Source organism: Siniperca chuatsi, linkage group LG8, assembly GCF_020085105.1.
Source record: "Siniperca chuatsi isolate FFG_IHB_CAS linkage group LG8, ASM2008510v1, whole genome shotgun sequence".
NCBI lineage: Eukaryota > Metazoa > Chordata > Actinopteri > Centrarchiformes > Sinipercidae > Siniperca > Siniperca chuatsi.
In genome coordinates this window covers 10,828,367-10,844,929 of record NC_058049.1, presented here as the reverse complement: position 1 = coordinate 10,844,929, position 16,563 = coordinate 10,828,367, and the positions used below count along the sequence as shown (strand labels likewise).

The window sequence follows — 16,563 nt, the reverse complement described above, 5'->3', positions numbered from 1 at the left end:
AAGAATAGAAACATGTCTTATGCAAATTTAAAAAAAACAACTCTTCACTCATACACTGATTTTGCTATCTCATTCCTTCTCTTTCTTCCTCAAGTCCTTCCCAAGGGCTACTTTGAAATCCAAGTATCTGTTCTGGCTGTGTGCTGTGCTTAAAAGCAATCCTGATTAAATCAAGCTTAATTAGACCAGCTTTATCAGAACAAAACCAAAGCCGAGCCAAGTAGTGCTTATCTCAAATTGCAGCACTACACCTCAGATAGCAAGCTCATTGGTTTAAAAGGGGGAGCATGGGTTTTGTCTGCTGTGAACCTAAAGAACAATATGGTGAACAACTTGCAGCTACTATAACTGTATCAACTCCCAAGATCTTTAGCTACTCCTCCTTATGTAGGCTAGCAAGGACACATTGTGAGTCTGACAGAAGGCAGAAAGTGTTAAGTGGCAGGTAAACATTTATCTACAACCACCTTGGCACAAGAAACTTTTTGACAGCTCCTTCTTCACTGCCCTCTTCATGGAGACCTAGACATCACAGGGGGCACCTGACACTTTGATCAATTTGTCCTACTTCTAGCTTAACTGTAGCACAATTCATCATTTGTAATGGCCAGGACTTGGGAGCCGTAGTAGACTGGGGTTCAGGGGGATGACTGCAGACTCAAAGAACCAAAATGACTAAAATGGGAAACATACTCCCCAGTCACCCCACAGTGCTCAATTAACTATGTCCCATTGGGCCACAGCTTAAACTTGAGCAAGCCTTACTCTCAGCAAGAAATTGTCACAAATGAGCCTTCAGACTATGAACATATTAACATATACTGTATATGTATTTATGTGTATATATTCAACAAATCTGCAAAGACAAGGTAAGTCTTTGGTATAAAACTGAACATTATTTGACTACACTTATTCCGGTAATCCTCAGAGCAAACTTTCTTCATTACTTATTATAACATTGCCCACTTTAGCAGACATTTCTGCCTCATTCCTGCAATTCACTCTTGTCTTATTTTGAGCTGTTAAACCCAGGGCAAATATTCATCCGCTTCTCATTAGCAGCAGTGGTAGATTGCATGCTGGGGAATTACAGAAAAGCTAACCTTTTATGCCCAAAGATCTTTCTCAAGAGGAAAGATCCCCTCTGCTCACAGGAAATTGCTTTCTAAATGGGTTAAGATGGGCTAAGACCCAAGACATTGACAAACCCTTCCAGTGATGAAACACCTTGGTGGGCACCTCAACAGACAGCCCCGGGGTCCTTTAATGATCTTATTAAAGCTTGTGGAAGTGTGGAACATGGCTGTGGCTTTTGCACTTTTAGGTACTTTCTTAAACAGTTAAACCTTTAAGAGCAGAAATAAAGCTCTGTGAAACTCTACCTCCCAGAGAGAGATGGTGTACCTGTTCCATATCTTTCCCTTTGATCCCTGCCTACCTCCAGTTCCCCCTTCCCCTCCTCCTTTACCTGAATATCAGGTGGTACCTGGACCCAAAGGCTGTGCCAAATGTAACAGTGAGCCCTGGGGATTGGCTCAGTCTGCAATATATTTACAAGCAGCACTATCACATTTTCTAATTAGGAGGGATAACAAGAGCAATGTGCTCTCAGCAGGATTGGCATAAAAACTTCACACACTAGATTAGTTTTTCCCTATGAAAAAAAAAAAAACTACCCAAAGTAAAAGCAGAAGAAAGCGGCTGCATTGTACTATTCACCAATCCCAGGAGCAGAACACAAAGTTGAGTGTCAACAGTTGCAAGGCAGGAAAGAGAAGGATAGGACAAGAATAAGCACATATACTGTAAGTGTCACTATTGGGGAAGAAAGATGTAAATGAGGGAGGAGGCAGAATACAGGCAGAAAGGGGAGAGAAACAGTGAAGATGGTTTCTGTGGGTGCAGTAGTGCGTGTGGTGGAGTGGGTTTTTGAGAGGGGCTAGTGGAGCGAGGCAAGACACAAGGTCATAAAACACCTTCCTGGCTACTTGACAGCCTGAGCCCTGTGACATTTAATTATTTCTAAAACATACACTGCAGTATGCACGCACCTACACTTAAAAACCTGCCTACACATTTTTAGTGATACAAATACATGTTGTATATTTGAAAGAGTATTGGCTCCACTAATCTAATCTAAATTTATGTGGCAGATTTCTCCGCTGACAAGTGAGTGTAAGTTTGACAAACTAAGACAGTGAGGGATGGATAGCTAGTTAGAGGGAGGCAGATAGATAGCGTACTCCAACTAATGTCAGCAGGATGACCTACTCAGATCAGTTAGAGGAGACACAGAAATCTAGCCAAGTCTTTCAGAAAACCAATGCATCATCAAAGCATCATACAAACTCTTAATCCTCAGTGAAGGACCAATTAGGAATCAAACAAATACACTTACATTATGCAAAACATGACATCTCATTTGTTTATTTCTGCCAATTAAAATCAGTCAACTACAACATTCAAAATATGTATATACTTGCAAAGTAGAAGAACAGCTGTCGCCTCGAAAACGTGACAAAGCTTTTCACTAAATCATCCAAGCAGAAAACCTTGTATCTATTTGAATGAAATGCTGGGCTCTCTTTTAAAAAAACCAAAGGCATGGCATTCCTATAATTATGCAGCAGTGTCAACAAAGACTGTTCATAAATTCAATTTGCTCTCTGTCATCTCCTGCATGTTGTGCTGGGGAGAAAAAACACAGTGGATCGATTGAGAACTCAATTTCTGATGGCTCACATGCAGCCTTCATGAATCATGGGGGAAAAGAGAGACAAATAATTCTTAGAATTCTAAAAAGCTTCTGTCTGGTATGTGTGGTTTTCTAATATAATGGGAAATTATGACATCCTATATGCCACGAGTGAAACTGGTAGCAGCAGTGGCATGTTAATTGAAAAGATACATAACAGCGTAAGCATATAAAATAAGCGACATTTATCATAGTCACACAGTTTAATCAATCACTGCTACATATGCTCTGGATTTATATAAGCTTAGGACTCTCCTCCCTAACCAAATTAGTGTGTTTGACATGAGGAACATAGGAGAGATGTTTATTATCCACTACTATCCACTGTCCTTCTAGTAGCCAATACCTGAGTCTAATTTGCACTGTAATGAGATTTAATAAGAGTTTACAGGCCTTGTGCTTGATTAATTGAAATCACTGCGAGAGGAACACAGTAAGAGTTTAACCTCACCCCAGCTGCCCTCCATGACTCCAGAAGAGAAGATGAGAAAGAAAAAGAATGAAGAGAAGAACAAGTTGTCCCTAATTTTTTTTTGCTTGCTGCGGATTGTTTTTGAACACATTTAAGCCCATCTGTTCCCCCACAGAGAGTCACCTGTGCAATTAACCTGGACCATTAGCCGTGAAACAAAGGCCTCAGCGGAGGGGGGTGCTGCTTTATGGCCAGGTGGAGAGGCAACAACCACACTTTCTTTTAATCTCATCTCCCTCTCTCTACTCTCACTTGTATGCACCTGGTTGTGTGTTACTTTCACATCTGAATTCAGGCTCAGCTACGTAGACATACACAACCACCTGCATTACTCACCCCCCCCCCCTTACTGCTCTGCTGTCTACATTCTTAGTGTCTGGCTTTGAGTGGAATCACCCCCTCCCTTTGACCCTCCTTCCCTGCAGTCCCAGCAGCTTCTAAGACCCGGGCAGACAAGAGACCATAACTGCCAGAGAACACAAGTGCCCGAAGGACAGCAGTCATGCACCTGTTAGATGTCTTTCCTTTGTTTTTCACTCTCTCCCCTCTTTCTCCATCTCCCTGCAGTCCAGCCATCCAACCCTGACAAAAGCTTTGACACAATGACCTGAGAAACTTTTCAGACAAGCCTCGATCTTTAATTTGTAGGTATGTGTGTGTGTGTGCATGTTTACTAGTCTACTTCAGTGAAAAAAGAGAGGAGGAAAAAGGGGAACAGAAGGGTAACATGGCTAATAAAAAAGAAAGATTTGCCTGCTGATTAATCTGGATTGTTTTACTGTAACAACTTGATGAGCAAACCTACTCATGTCCTTCCTAACTCAATTAGAGATGCTCCCACAACCCTCCATTCCAGGGGGAATGGCAGTGTAGCTATACTTTCCTCTTACTATAAGCCCCTGTGTGGCGCCAGGGTCAGGGGAGGAAAAGCAAGAGAAAATGTGGAAAGAGGGCTGAATGTCTTGAAGATGGGAAAGGTGGGTGGGAGGTCAGAGGTGTATTGTGTTTGACATGCATGAAGTAGAACAAGTGCTGGAGCTAGGCTGGCCCGGTCACTGCAAGCCTGATCCCGTACCCTGAAAGAAAGAGAGATGTCCTGACTGCGAGAGACTGGGGGATACGTGGAGAGAAGTTGGATGTCGACAAGGGAGAGATGAAAGTGGATTAGCCGCTGTGGCGATTTGCATTCTGTGGTGGAACGAAAGCCCCTGCGATGCCCCGAATAGCTGGATGCATGAATAAGTAAACAAACAAAAACAAAAATAAACCCTCCATCTGGATGGATGCTGCCAGGCCCCATGTGAGAAACAGTAGGGAGGGGAGCTTGGGGGGGGGGGGTTTGCAACCTAGCAGTCACCACACTCTGCTTCCTCTGCTATAATTTACTTCTACTGCCTGCGGGGGGCCCCCAGTTACCATATTGCTATCACCATCTATCCACTGCTTTTGGCTAGTTTGCCCAGTAACACCACCAACACACAAGGGAGAGCTCCAACCCAACACTGACAGATGTTAAGTTGACACACTTTCTCTGAGCCACATGGGGTCGACATGTCAGGGTGCCAGCAGGGCCACTGGAGCCTGTCCTCACAGCAGAGTAGACCACTACTGCTGCTTTTCCATAGGCTAGGTACTGCTAAATTTAGCTACAATATGGAAGACCCTGAGCCATATGTATTTTTACTGTGACCTCACAGCAGGGGATAAACGATGGTGGTGTCTGGTCTTAACCGAGCTGTTACTGTAAACTGATCAAAATGTGTGGTCTTGCAGGTGACTAGATAGAAAGCACCATTTTTTATAAGGCTCATAATGTTCAGCTTCCAGTAGTATTGTAGCACCTGTGTAATGTAAGAGTTGCTCTGGTTTGGAGTTTAGTTTCAGTCATGTGTTTCTCTTTTTTTTTACCTCATCTAACAGATTCCAGTGTCAATGTTTTCTGATCTACTCTTTGCCATGATATCAGAGCAGTTGTGAAATCTGCTACTGTAAAAAGCCCCCAATATGCTGTTTTTGGGGTGTTTTTCTAATCCTTCTGTTGGCATACAATACATTTTGTTTGTAGAAAAATGAGAAAAGAAAAATAACCCCAAAATTGGTGTCATCTGTGTCGATGATTTCACTTTCATTCTGGTGTCCTCAGGCTAGATCCTTAGAAGGGAGTGGTGCTTCTGCATGCATTGCAATCTACCACAGTTTTGTGTAATACTACCACTGTGTTTTGCTAAAGTCAGAAATGTTCAAACCCTACATAGGGGCTTTAATGCAATCTGAACATTTTCTGCTGCTAATTCACATTAAAACATATTTACATTTAAGTGCAGCTTTAATCCTCGAGGTTAGTGGTGGACTGCTTTTGACTGGTCTACTTAAAGGACAATTTCAGTGTCAGCGGATTGATTTGAAATATTGCAGGGGAGATATTGTCAAAGGATGCAGTCACAGTGAGCTGGTTAGATGAAGAGGTGCAGGTGACAGCCATGTTTTATTGTAGTTTGGGTGAACCTCAAACCTCAAGTAACACATTAACAAGCTAACACCACCTTTTACTGTGCTGTTCTGGCGTATGGACAAGAACGGCCCTGATCTATTAGTGCCATGCCAACATCACAGGCTCTGATCACGGTTACTTTTGTATATGGCAAGGCATTATACAGACATTTAGCACATGACTGTTCATACCAAGGCCACTTAAATGAATCAGGTTATTCAAATAACATGGATGTCTAAGAGGCTTTGGCATGTGGAAGTATATTGAAACGCTATAAACATTCTGGGTTTCATCCATCCAGGCAGTGTAGATTACCAATTTTACACGACTGGCACAGTTGGATAGCAGTTGCAGAGTTTTGGAATCCAGATCAAGATAACATCTGAACCAAACCACACATGGGCTGTTTGCATCAGTGAAAGGCGGTGCTGTCTGGGGAAGCTAAATGGATTTGACAATGGGATTTGATGGTCTTTGTAGTGAGGGTAATTAGGTTTGATTGACTGTAAAGTGACTGGTGAGGTCCAGATCTGGGAGGGGAAATGATCAGACACTTGAACCACCCACAAATTAATGAGATTCAACTGTGCCTGAGCTGATTTCACTAAGGAGAAGAAGAACATTTACAAAAGCAATGGGAGAGAGAAAAGAACATGGCAGGATGAGTATGTGTGAGACAGAAAGAGAGACAAACAGACTCAGAGGCAATAGGAGAGAGAAAACAGGAAAGACAGAGATATCTGATGCATGTCTCACTTCCTTGATTGTGACCCTAACTAAATTAGGTTAAAGATAAAAGATAAAAGTGATTAAAAGCTTTAAGGTGCAATCTAATTAGTGTTCTTTGTCTTTCTCTACAACAGAGGGTGCCACAAAATAAAACAAAAATGCATATTCAGCTTGACAATTGAATGCATAAGGCAGATAGACAAAAATGTCGGAGATTCCCTGGTGTTGCCTTTAATTGCTAATGAACTATGGTATTTATCATAGAATATTAAAAGGCATCCTGTGAAGCCAGACTCCTTTCCTCATGCTGACATTTATTCATGGGAATGCATTGGAAATGTTATAATCTGGGAGGATTAGTATTGCATGAGTATCACCTTCACTTACAAAATGTAATTTTGCAGTCAATCAGATGTATTTAATTGTTGCATGTAATATGTTTATGAATAATTCTCTTTTTCTATATGTTTTCTATTCATGCTGCATACTCTTATAGGCCTTAGCTAGGTGCAGTCAGCCATATTCTGTGTGCCATCATCACCTTGAGGCAGATTCTGATTTCAGATGGAGATATAGCACAATGTAATATGCTGTTATTTATTAGAATGGGTGTATGACAGCAGATAATCCTGGTGCCCTTGTTCCCATCTTTCAAGGTAATGATGGAATTCACCAATCCATATTCAGGAGTTTCAGAGCATGCCTTGCACTTCCTGCACTCTGGATTGACACAGCTCAAATGCAAGGACAAAGAAAAAAGCTATTTGCTCAGAGTTTGGCATTATACTGCTGTGACATCCATATGCAGATGTAGTGAAAGATTCTTCATTTTTATAACTCATCAGAAACTACATATAACCAGACATGGAAGCCATCAGTGGCATGACAAAGAAATTATACTTTAGGGAATAAACAGGCAGCAAATTCAGAAGCATTGTGCCATATATCATCATTACATTCTGGAAAGGTCTGTCCTTGTTCTTTATATTCTATAGCTCTCTAATACTGGCTTCATTTCCCAAGCTAAGCTGAGGAATAGTGAAAATCTCTCAGAAACATTTCTTTTATCTACTTGGGTTTCTGACCTTCATGTCGCTACAAGCTATCTCCCCTGGTAATATTGTTTGCCATGTTGGCTGTGCTGGAGACACTATGCAAACTTAGAGAGCTAACCTGTCCACCCCACCGCCGCCTGTCAGCGCTTGTCTATGATCACCTAGCTGGCATGGCTGCAACGCAGGTATGCACTAGCCTACCAGCAGCTGTCAGTGTCACACAAAGCCATCAATCCACATCTCTGCCACTGTCATTCCTGACAGGGCTCCGCCAGCCACAAGCAGTCAGCCAGCTGCACAGGAATATGTCAATTTAGTTTACCATGCCACACTAATAGACATTTTCACTTTCACAACTTTGCCTTTCAGGAAAATTCACAGGTGACACAACACGGGAAAAAGAGAAAACACACTGATGAGGACATGTTAGCTTTATAGAATCAATACAAGTGATCTTAATAAACTGCATCAACCTCTAGGAATAGCTGAATCTTAATTTGTGTGGATTTTTTTGAAAAAAGCCTGCTTTTATTTTACGTAAACATACACTAGTTCATCCTCAAAGTGTGAAAGGTTGACAAGGAAGGTGCATAAATAGAAGCTGCAGGCCCATCATTGTCAACATGCCGACTGCTCTCTGCAGAGAATCATAGAGACATGGAGACCTCATTCTAGCAGGCTTAACAGGAAAAGTGCCTAGACGACTATCACCAGCACAAAAAAAAGCCTTTGGAGGGGAAAGGAAAACACACAATCATTGAAATGAAAAAGATATCATGGAAATTTGAACAATTAATGAACAATAAAACACAAGCTGCAAGTAGGTTCTTGAATTACTGGACATTTTGTTTACTATGTTTTCCACTAATGGGCTCAGTAATTTTTAAACATAGTGATATAGTATGAGGTATACACAACTTCCAGCTGTTGTGTGAACAAAGATAAATACATTTAAGATGATAATGTGTGTTCAATAGTTATATTAACACAAACACCTTGACAAAACCTATTTTTCCACTATAATATTCCCACAGAGCAACTCAATGTATGGGTCTATATTCTGCTGCTGTATACAGGCTGTTGCAAGAATGGACTGAAGTGGCTGAGTGGGCTCTAATTCATACAGTAAAAAATTATCACTTTGCAGCTAAAACTTAATCGTAAAAACAGCATCTGTGGAGCCTCTACATGTGTTTTTAGGGTTTTAATAATACTGTCTAGGACCATTTTAATAATTGATTTTACAAAAAGTTTGTATTCCAATCAAATAATTCTATTTTGAGACCACAGAATAGTTTAAAAAATTCTTTCATCTAATACTACATAAGTCCAGCTGGATTACATTTAATGTGTGTAGTCAAGTAAGGTAGCAGACAGTTGGTACACCCATAAAAGGTGTTGTAAAACTCATAGGCTACAACCAATATGCTTCTAAACTTGATATTCCTCAGGTTGGCAATAAAAATGTTTTTCAGAGGTTCATATGGTGAAGGGGGCTGTTACACAAGCTACTACAACTATTCACATACTGAAAGCAATACTGTATAAAGTAGGTCTGAGAAAAGTTGACAGAAAACATGTTAAACACAAAGTTTTCCACTATTTCTCTGTGGTACCTGGAAGAAATGCCTTGACTAAATAGATTGTTCAAATAACTTGTTGTTTGTTTATTTCTATGTGCCTTATGCCAAGCCGCATTGTGCTCAAAACGGCATGTGCGCTTTCCGGCTCTGTTCAAAGCTTAGTGGATTTGACTGGGGTACACAGTTGACATGTGGGTGCAGACACTTGCCCCACACGGGGGCACTGACCCTGGTGATGCCAGCCGAGTAGACGGCCAGAGGGGCCTGCTACTCCTCACAAATGCCTTAGAGAAACAAAGTCCAGATGCTCTACCACGCTCCAGCTCTTGACACACTCGGTATGCTGCTTGTGACATTGTTTCATATGGCGCAATAAAAATATCCTACTGTGATGAACCATCTTCCTCTATTTTAGACGGAAGCATTAGTTTCAGTTTATTCTACAGTGTTCAACAGTTATTTCCAGTGAAGTAAAGCGATTTAGTAAATGTTGAACATCTGGTCAGTTCTAGAGAATATGAAAATCCACTTAGAGCAAATTAAAACAAATGGGGTGACCGGGTAATGATTTTATAAGCAATTTCCTACATTAGGATTTCTAATACTTCACAAGGAAAACACGTTTAGCTCTGCACTTGTCTCATCTATCAATCATGCTTGTTGAAGAAGTGTACATGTCTATGCACTTGCAGAGGGTATAATCTCAAGTTTTATCAACTGGTAAATGGAAGAATTTTTTTTTTTTATCAGTTTCCTAAAAGCATTTGTCTGTTTCCCCCTCCCCCACCCTGGTGCCATCCTGGCAAAAGCTAAATGAATTAAACTCTCATTAAATATGCATTTCATTGTTAATCATTTGCAAGCGAAGAGGATTAGGTCACAATTTGTGAAATTACATAAAATCTATCCCTTCTCAAAAATAGCCTCTTGACATTGCATTAAACACAATAATATGATCCATCAGTCTTTTAAGCAATAAAATTAGTAAATCAGTAAATCCATAAAACAGATAAGATACTGACCTGTACATAATTCTCATAATACAATGGCCATATGTTTACTCCATCTGTTCATGCTAATGGATTTGTAAACATAAAAAGTTACTATATTCAGGTCAACAATTCTATCTATTGTATCTATCTCTTGTACCTAACAACCAACCCGATCTATTGCAGCACTTCAATTAGCCTTTTAACCTTTAAAAAACAAAATTAATGTGGGAAATGTTTGGGCATGACTAATTAATGGTAAGAGGAATTAAAAAGGCCTCTTTGTGCATTACACTATCTTATCAACCTTCACAGAAAACATGGATGATGCTCAGCATGAAATAACTAAAGTAACTCAAAATATCTGAAGCACACATATAATTTTACAACAGAATGGGAGAGAAGAGCCAAGACTCTCAAGTCAAGGCTGTCAACTGGAGAGGAGTAGAGGCACATAAAAGAAAGATGTGCAACAAGAAAACACTGAATATCCTGCTATGTGTGTTCTAACCAAACATCTTGAAGAGAAACACAAAAGCGGAACACCAAGCTGCTTTAACGTCCAACCTGCTGTAACCTCCAACCTGCTTCTGCCTCAAATTCATTTCCATTTACAGGATCCATTTAAAGTGCTCAGCATTTGATGGTCCTTTCTCTGATTACATTTCACAAAGAGACAAGTTAGTACATAAAAAGGAACTATTCAAGGTTTAATGAAAATGCGTAGTCAATGCAGGTAAGAACCTTGACAGGGGGACAAGCAGCCTGGGTTCAGCACATCTTGAATTTAAAAGTGTGTGTTTCATAACTGCCAAGGTCATTGTGATCGCGACAGTTCAACGAGCTAGGTGTTGGTGTGGAGGACAATACCCACTATCTCCAAAGCTGCAGGCAACGTTGCGATGTTTTATTCATACAAGTCATATTATGGCATTCAGAAACCGAGATCAAAATCTGCTCCGGAAGAAATATTTAATATCATACCTACTACTTTAGCCTTCTCCATCTGGTTAGCCAGAAAGAGAGAGGGGTAGACAGCCTCCTTCAGCTCAGCCATGTTGGATTATTAAAAGTGAAGCTTTCAAAGAGGTCACTGCTCAGTGAAAAAAGGGGGGAAAAATTCTGTAGCATGCATCAATTATCTTGGAGAGTTTGTGGCATACTGAAGACTGTCTTGTCACATTTCCCAATGTGGCTGAGCTACAGAGAGGTCCTTGGCTGGCGCTGACATTTAGAAGCTGGTGAATTGTGGAAATCCCAGTCTGTTTGTCAAATAAATGGACAAAAGACCACACTGACTGCTTGCAAAGCCCCTTCAGGCTTGAAATTCCTTCACAATGTCATTGGCATAACTAGACACATGCATCCAGCTCTGTCGCTCTAATTTTTCATGTCTGAACAACTGCAACTTACAATAATCAATACACGGTTTACTGGCATTGCTGGAGGACAATAGAGTAATTCCAATGATTCACAACAATAAATAGCACGCTGCCCGCAAACAGCCTCAGATTGGAGGAATAATCATTTTCTGTCGTACTGCTTGCACATGACCAGGGATAAATGAATGAACAGCTTGATCGTGTTGGAGGTGTAATCTACAAAGCAACTTTCACTATCTTTTATAAGTCAACCTCAGCTTCCTGTCTTTACATGTGACCTACATCTTGCATGCCACTGCCAGTTCTACAGGGGATCAAACATAGTCTTTGTCTTTATTAATGACTACATTCCAATAAATGGTACTACTATAAAATTATATCATTGATATCTATTACTTTACATGTGTTAAATGTTTAGAAATATTTGTGCATATTACTACAGGAGAGAATGTTTCTATCTATGTGAACAAATGTACCGTGGAAAAAAACAAGCTAAAAGTAGCATAATCTGTCTGTTGTTTGGGAGCATTGTATCAGCTATGGGAGTAAGTATACGATTCCTTCACAGCTGAAAAAAATGACTCCCCCCCACTCTTCCTTCAGAGTTCAAATCTGTGTGAAGCACAATTCCATGAAACCCCCTTTCCATCCTCCTGTTCTCCTCCTCCTAACTCCCCACTTGCCTCCCCGTCTCTGCCTCTGTGGTGGCGCGGGGAGAAGTGGCATACCTTTGTTCATGTCAATCAGCTGCTTCTTCTTCTGCTGGCGCTCCTGCTTCTCGCGCTCTGCTTTCTCCTTCGCCAGCTTGGCTCTCTTGATCTTCTCCTCCATCTCCCTCTTCTTGTGGTTCTCCTTCACTGCTTCCTGATGAGGCAGGCACACACACACACACACACACACACACAGATAAAATCAGAATCTGGCTGCTGCCACCACCACTCTTTTAGTGTCTTCACTACTGTATAGTGTTCAGAAGCAGCAGCATGCCATCAGCAAATTCTTATTCAGAGAAGGGTTTGATAGTTAGAGATAAGCTGCTGGAATAAACAATATATTATGCCTTGTGTATGGGCATTTTAATACAAGCATATTTGTCTGTAAGGCTTCTGTACTGCTTTGCATATTTTCAATAACAGAGAGCTGATTTGTTATCAATAATACATCAATATGTCACTTTATACATATATAAAAAGGCTAGATGATCATTGCACATATGTACCATGCTAGTATATTTCCTTTGACAATATGGGGGAGCCATTGCATGAGAAAAGAAAAGTGTAGCAGCAGTGTGTCAGTCTCTGAGGAGGGAGAAAGAGATATCATCCTCCTCCTCCTTCGTGACCGGCTGAAATGTCACGAAGGAGTCAGAGAAAGAGAGATAATCAACGGTACGGATTCAGCCTTTACAAATGTGTCAGATTGTTCTTGTGCCAACAAAGAGTAAGATGCAACTGTGTGACCTTTGGAGACAACAAAATGTTCTCTCATCTCAGGTCTATGGCGCAGCCCTTGACAGGACCCATCATATGTGTTAGTGTGTGAGAGGTCACACTGTATGTGTATACATGCATATGAGCCTGTGTGCCTGGGCTGGAGTCCATGGGCATCTTTGTGCTTCTGCTCATCTGTGGCATTCCCCCTTACGTATGCATATGTGTGCGTGTGTCAGTAAGTGAAGGCATGGCCCTGTCTGTGCACTGATATAATAAGTGGCGACAGTAGGCCCTCCATCTAATGCCCCTGTGGTCCTGATGTGTGTGTTGTGTTGGCAGCTAAAACAGAGGGATTACAGGGATTGTGGGGAAGGAACGAGGAAAGAGCAGCTCATCATGCCAGTCAATAGTAGAGCTTTGCTCCATGTCCAAGGACACAAGCCCTCATTGTCACTGTCTCCTGGTTGGATGACAAGGTCAATGGGGGGGGGGAGAAATAGAGAAGTTAAGTTAGGGTGATAGAAAGAAGCATGATAGAGAGAGAAAGCAAAATAATAAAGGAAAAGAGAGTGAGTGTGTGTTTTGTATTATGTGCATTATGAAAACGTAAAATATGTTTTGCTTCATCAGCTGTCGGTGAACATTCAAAAATCAACCTATATTTTATCACCACATCAATGTTGCGTAAACGATACAGCTACACTGGGCACTTTGCTGCTGTTTTGAATTAAGAGTGGATGAGAGCTGTGCTGTATATTCAGTGATGAAACAGTTAACTTGTGCATTTTGTTTAAGTGATGGGCAGCACTGGCAGCACGAATCAAATAGATTTCTGTCCTCATCTACTGACAGGACTCAATTCATTTTCAAAGTAATATCACTGCATTGCTCAATATCTACAGCATAAGTTGGAAAATAAATTATGCAGATTACAGATAAAATCCTGCCGGCAAAACTTATTTTAAACAAACAACTAATTCTGACTGTAAACATGATTATGCAACATAATTACGTTGCTCTAATCACACAGCACCACTAATTACCATAGCAACAAATATGTTTTCACTGAGCTCTTATTTTTCCCTTTACCATTCTCTTTGACGGACCCTATTTTGCCATTGGCAACAACTGATTGTATCAGGTCTCATTTTCTTGCCAACTCTGTATATTATAGGAGGACATACAAGAGATAAACAATCCTCATGAGATGTGTTTTCAAAAATAATCTTCAGTGCAGAGAACCAGATTTAAACCTCATTGGAACATAAGACAAAAGATCTGGTTGCTCTCGAATCTGCTCAAATGTTCTGTATGAATTCAAACAATGTTGAAAAATATTTTTTTTAAAATCCATGCATCTCTCGAGTGCACAAAGTCAACTGTCCCTTGGTGAACTATAGTTACAGTGCTGCCCTATGAGAGCATAATTATTAATTCAAATGAAAACAATCTACAATAACTTTGATCTTCTAATTGAGGTAAACAATGTATAATACACATTTACTCCAGCAGGAGTAGTGTTTATTAATGGCATGGAACTTGCTCAAGTGTCCTAAGAACATAACTTCAGTCTGGTGATAACAGCGATTCATATTCTTGATGTTCCTTAGTTACTGATATTTTTGCTTAAAGTATAAGAAAATGTTGGAAAGAAGAAGGAAAAAGATTGAGACCCACTTTATTTTTACTAATGGCTACCATTTAGTGTAATGCAGTAAGGCACAACAGGAGGGCTTTCTTTGCAAACCAAATAATCCAATTAAAAGGTTTAGAAAAAGGAGAACAATAAAATACAGTATGAGGAATTAAAGAAAAGATACAATAAAAAGAATAAAGTCAGAAGTGTAGTGCAGCACTTCAAACTAACCCAAAAGGTCAAAAGACTTTTCCCCTATGATTATCTCCCATGATGGACAGTGTCCTTTGTGGCCTTGATTCTACCTAATAACCATTAAATACCACACTGAAACCCTGCAGTCCTGAGGCCATGTTTATGACTGGCTCTGTGCCCTGATCCCCTCTGGCGTAAAGTAGGAAAATCCGGTGCAGGTACTGTGTACATATTGCTCTGGGGGGTATGTAAATTTAGAGTTAAAATAAACTCAAAAAGACAAAACAAAATGTGTGGTTTTGCATAATAGCACCTTAATGCCAGGTATGGCTGTCAGCAACACTATTGACGCAGGACATTCTTGCTTTCAGGCTCACGGACATGACATGAAGTGAGTATGTCACATTCATGGCCTCCGGTGTGTCTAAAATGGAGATTATAAGTACTCCTTTATCTATATCTGGCTGGAAAACTGAATGCTGTGCAACCCACAAGTCCAATCCACCAGACAGCATTTTCCCTTTCCACGTCTGTTCTTTAAATAATTCATGAAGTGTGTTTGCTGTTCTTCCTTGACCCTGCACAACACAATACATCTCCCACAGCATGACTCCCCTCCCATGCATACAAGTTTGCCAGTCCAATGAAGGAGCAATGAGTATTTCCAAGTGCTCAGTTGCACCAGCGATCTCACACAGAGAGTGTCACTGCTATATCTCATTTGAATTTTACAAACACTACAGTGCCTGGGCTTTAAGCAGCAAATGTGTTTATTAGCCATCTGTTACACTGTGTGCCAGGATGCGGGGGGAAATGGCTTCAAGAAGTTATAGGTTACAGATTGTGAGACTTCTGCTCTGTGGTATAGATGTATTCCCATATTGATAGGCGACCTCCAAAATCTGGTGCAATGATTGTTATGACTGCCACGCTAGTGTAAAATAAATAAAGTAAAAATACTGAGGAAACATGACAGTGATTCAGCAAGAAGGTGGGGAGAGTGGCACTGTCAGAGCATCATCTTCAGCATTATCAGCATGATCATGATAATCTGTCATATTGTGAAGGAATTAGCAAGCTTAGAAATATCAAATGGGCTCAAAAGTGGACGGATGCACACACACACACACACACACACACACACACACACACACACACACACACAGGCGCACTCACAAATCATCATTTTAATCTCATAGATGCTCTATCTTGCTACTTTGCGAACCCCGTCTAGGTCTTTTGGTCTTATTAGAAAGTCACTCAATTAACAAGGAAGACTGTTAGCTCATCCCAGCCCATCTGCTGCGCTTTGATAACTCATTAATGGAAAAATCCTCATCCCCCATGCTCCTGGTCAGGATTACACATACAGACCCTGCGATTGCATTTCACTCATACTCTATTTCAGAATATGGCAGCAGCATTAAATTAACAAATTGTTGGACTCTTCGAATACTGACTCCATGTGCTGAAATCAAATAATATTTCATTGGCCACAGAAAAAAGGAGAATAGGACAGGAGTGAGGGAGAGAAAGAGAATGAAACAGAAGGAAAATAGAGTTAATGGATTCTCTTATCAGTTACATTCAGTTCTGTGAGGACTGTCTGTCAATGCGTTTACTCAAATGCCTCATGTCGGTCGGGTGCATTAAGCCCTTGCTTTTTAGTAAAAGCAATTTAGGATGACTGTATTGCATTGGAATTCTTTAATACTGCAGATGCTTTGTGCTGTGAATGCATTACACAGGGCAATGCAACATAGAAGTTAGCGAAGATGTTTTGTCTGAGTCAAACAACTCAATGTCTCAATATTGAAATAAAGGGAGGCATGCCAGGCATATC

The 16,563-nt window shown here is 40.6% G+C and overlaps 1 protein-coding gene across 1 annotated transcript in view; it reads right to left on the bottom strand.

Annotated features, from left to right (window-relative positions):
- diaph2 (diaphanous-related formin 2) overlaps window positions 1-16,563 on the bottom strand; it is a 372,579-nt gene that overhangs the window by 46,667 nt on the left and 309,349 nt on the right. Inside the window, exon 27 of the mRNA XM_044206253.1 lies at window positions 12,185-12,320. Within this exon, the coding sequence (XP_044062188.1) occupies window positions 12,185-12,320 (136 nt within the window). The remainder of the gene's footprint in view (window positions 1-12,184; window positions 12,321-16,563) is intronic.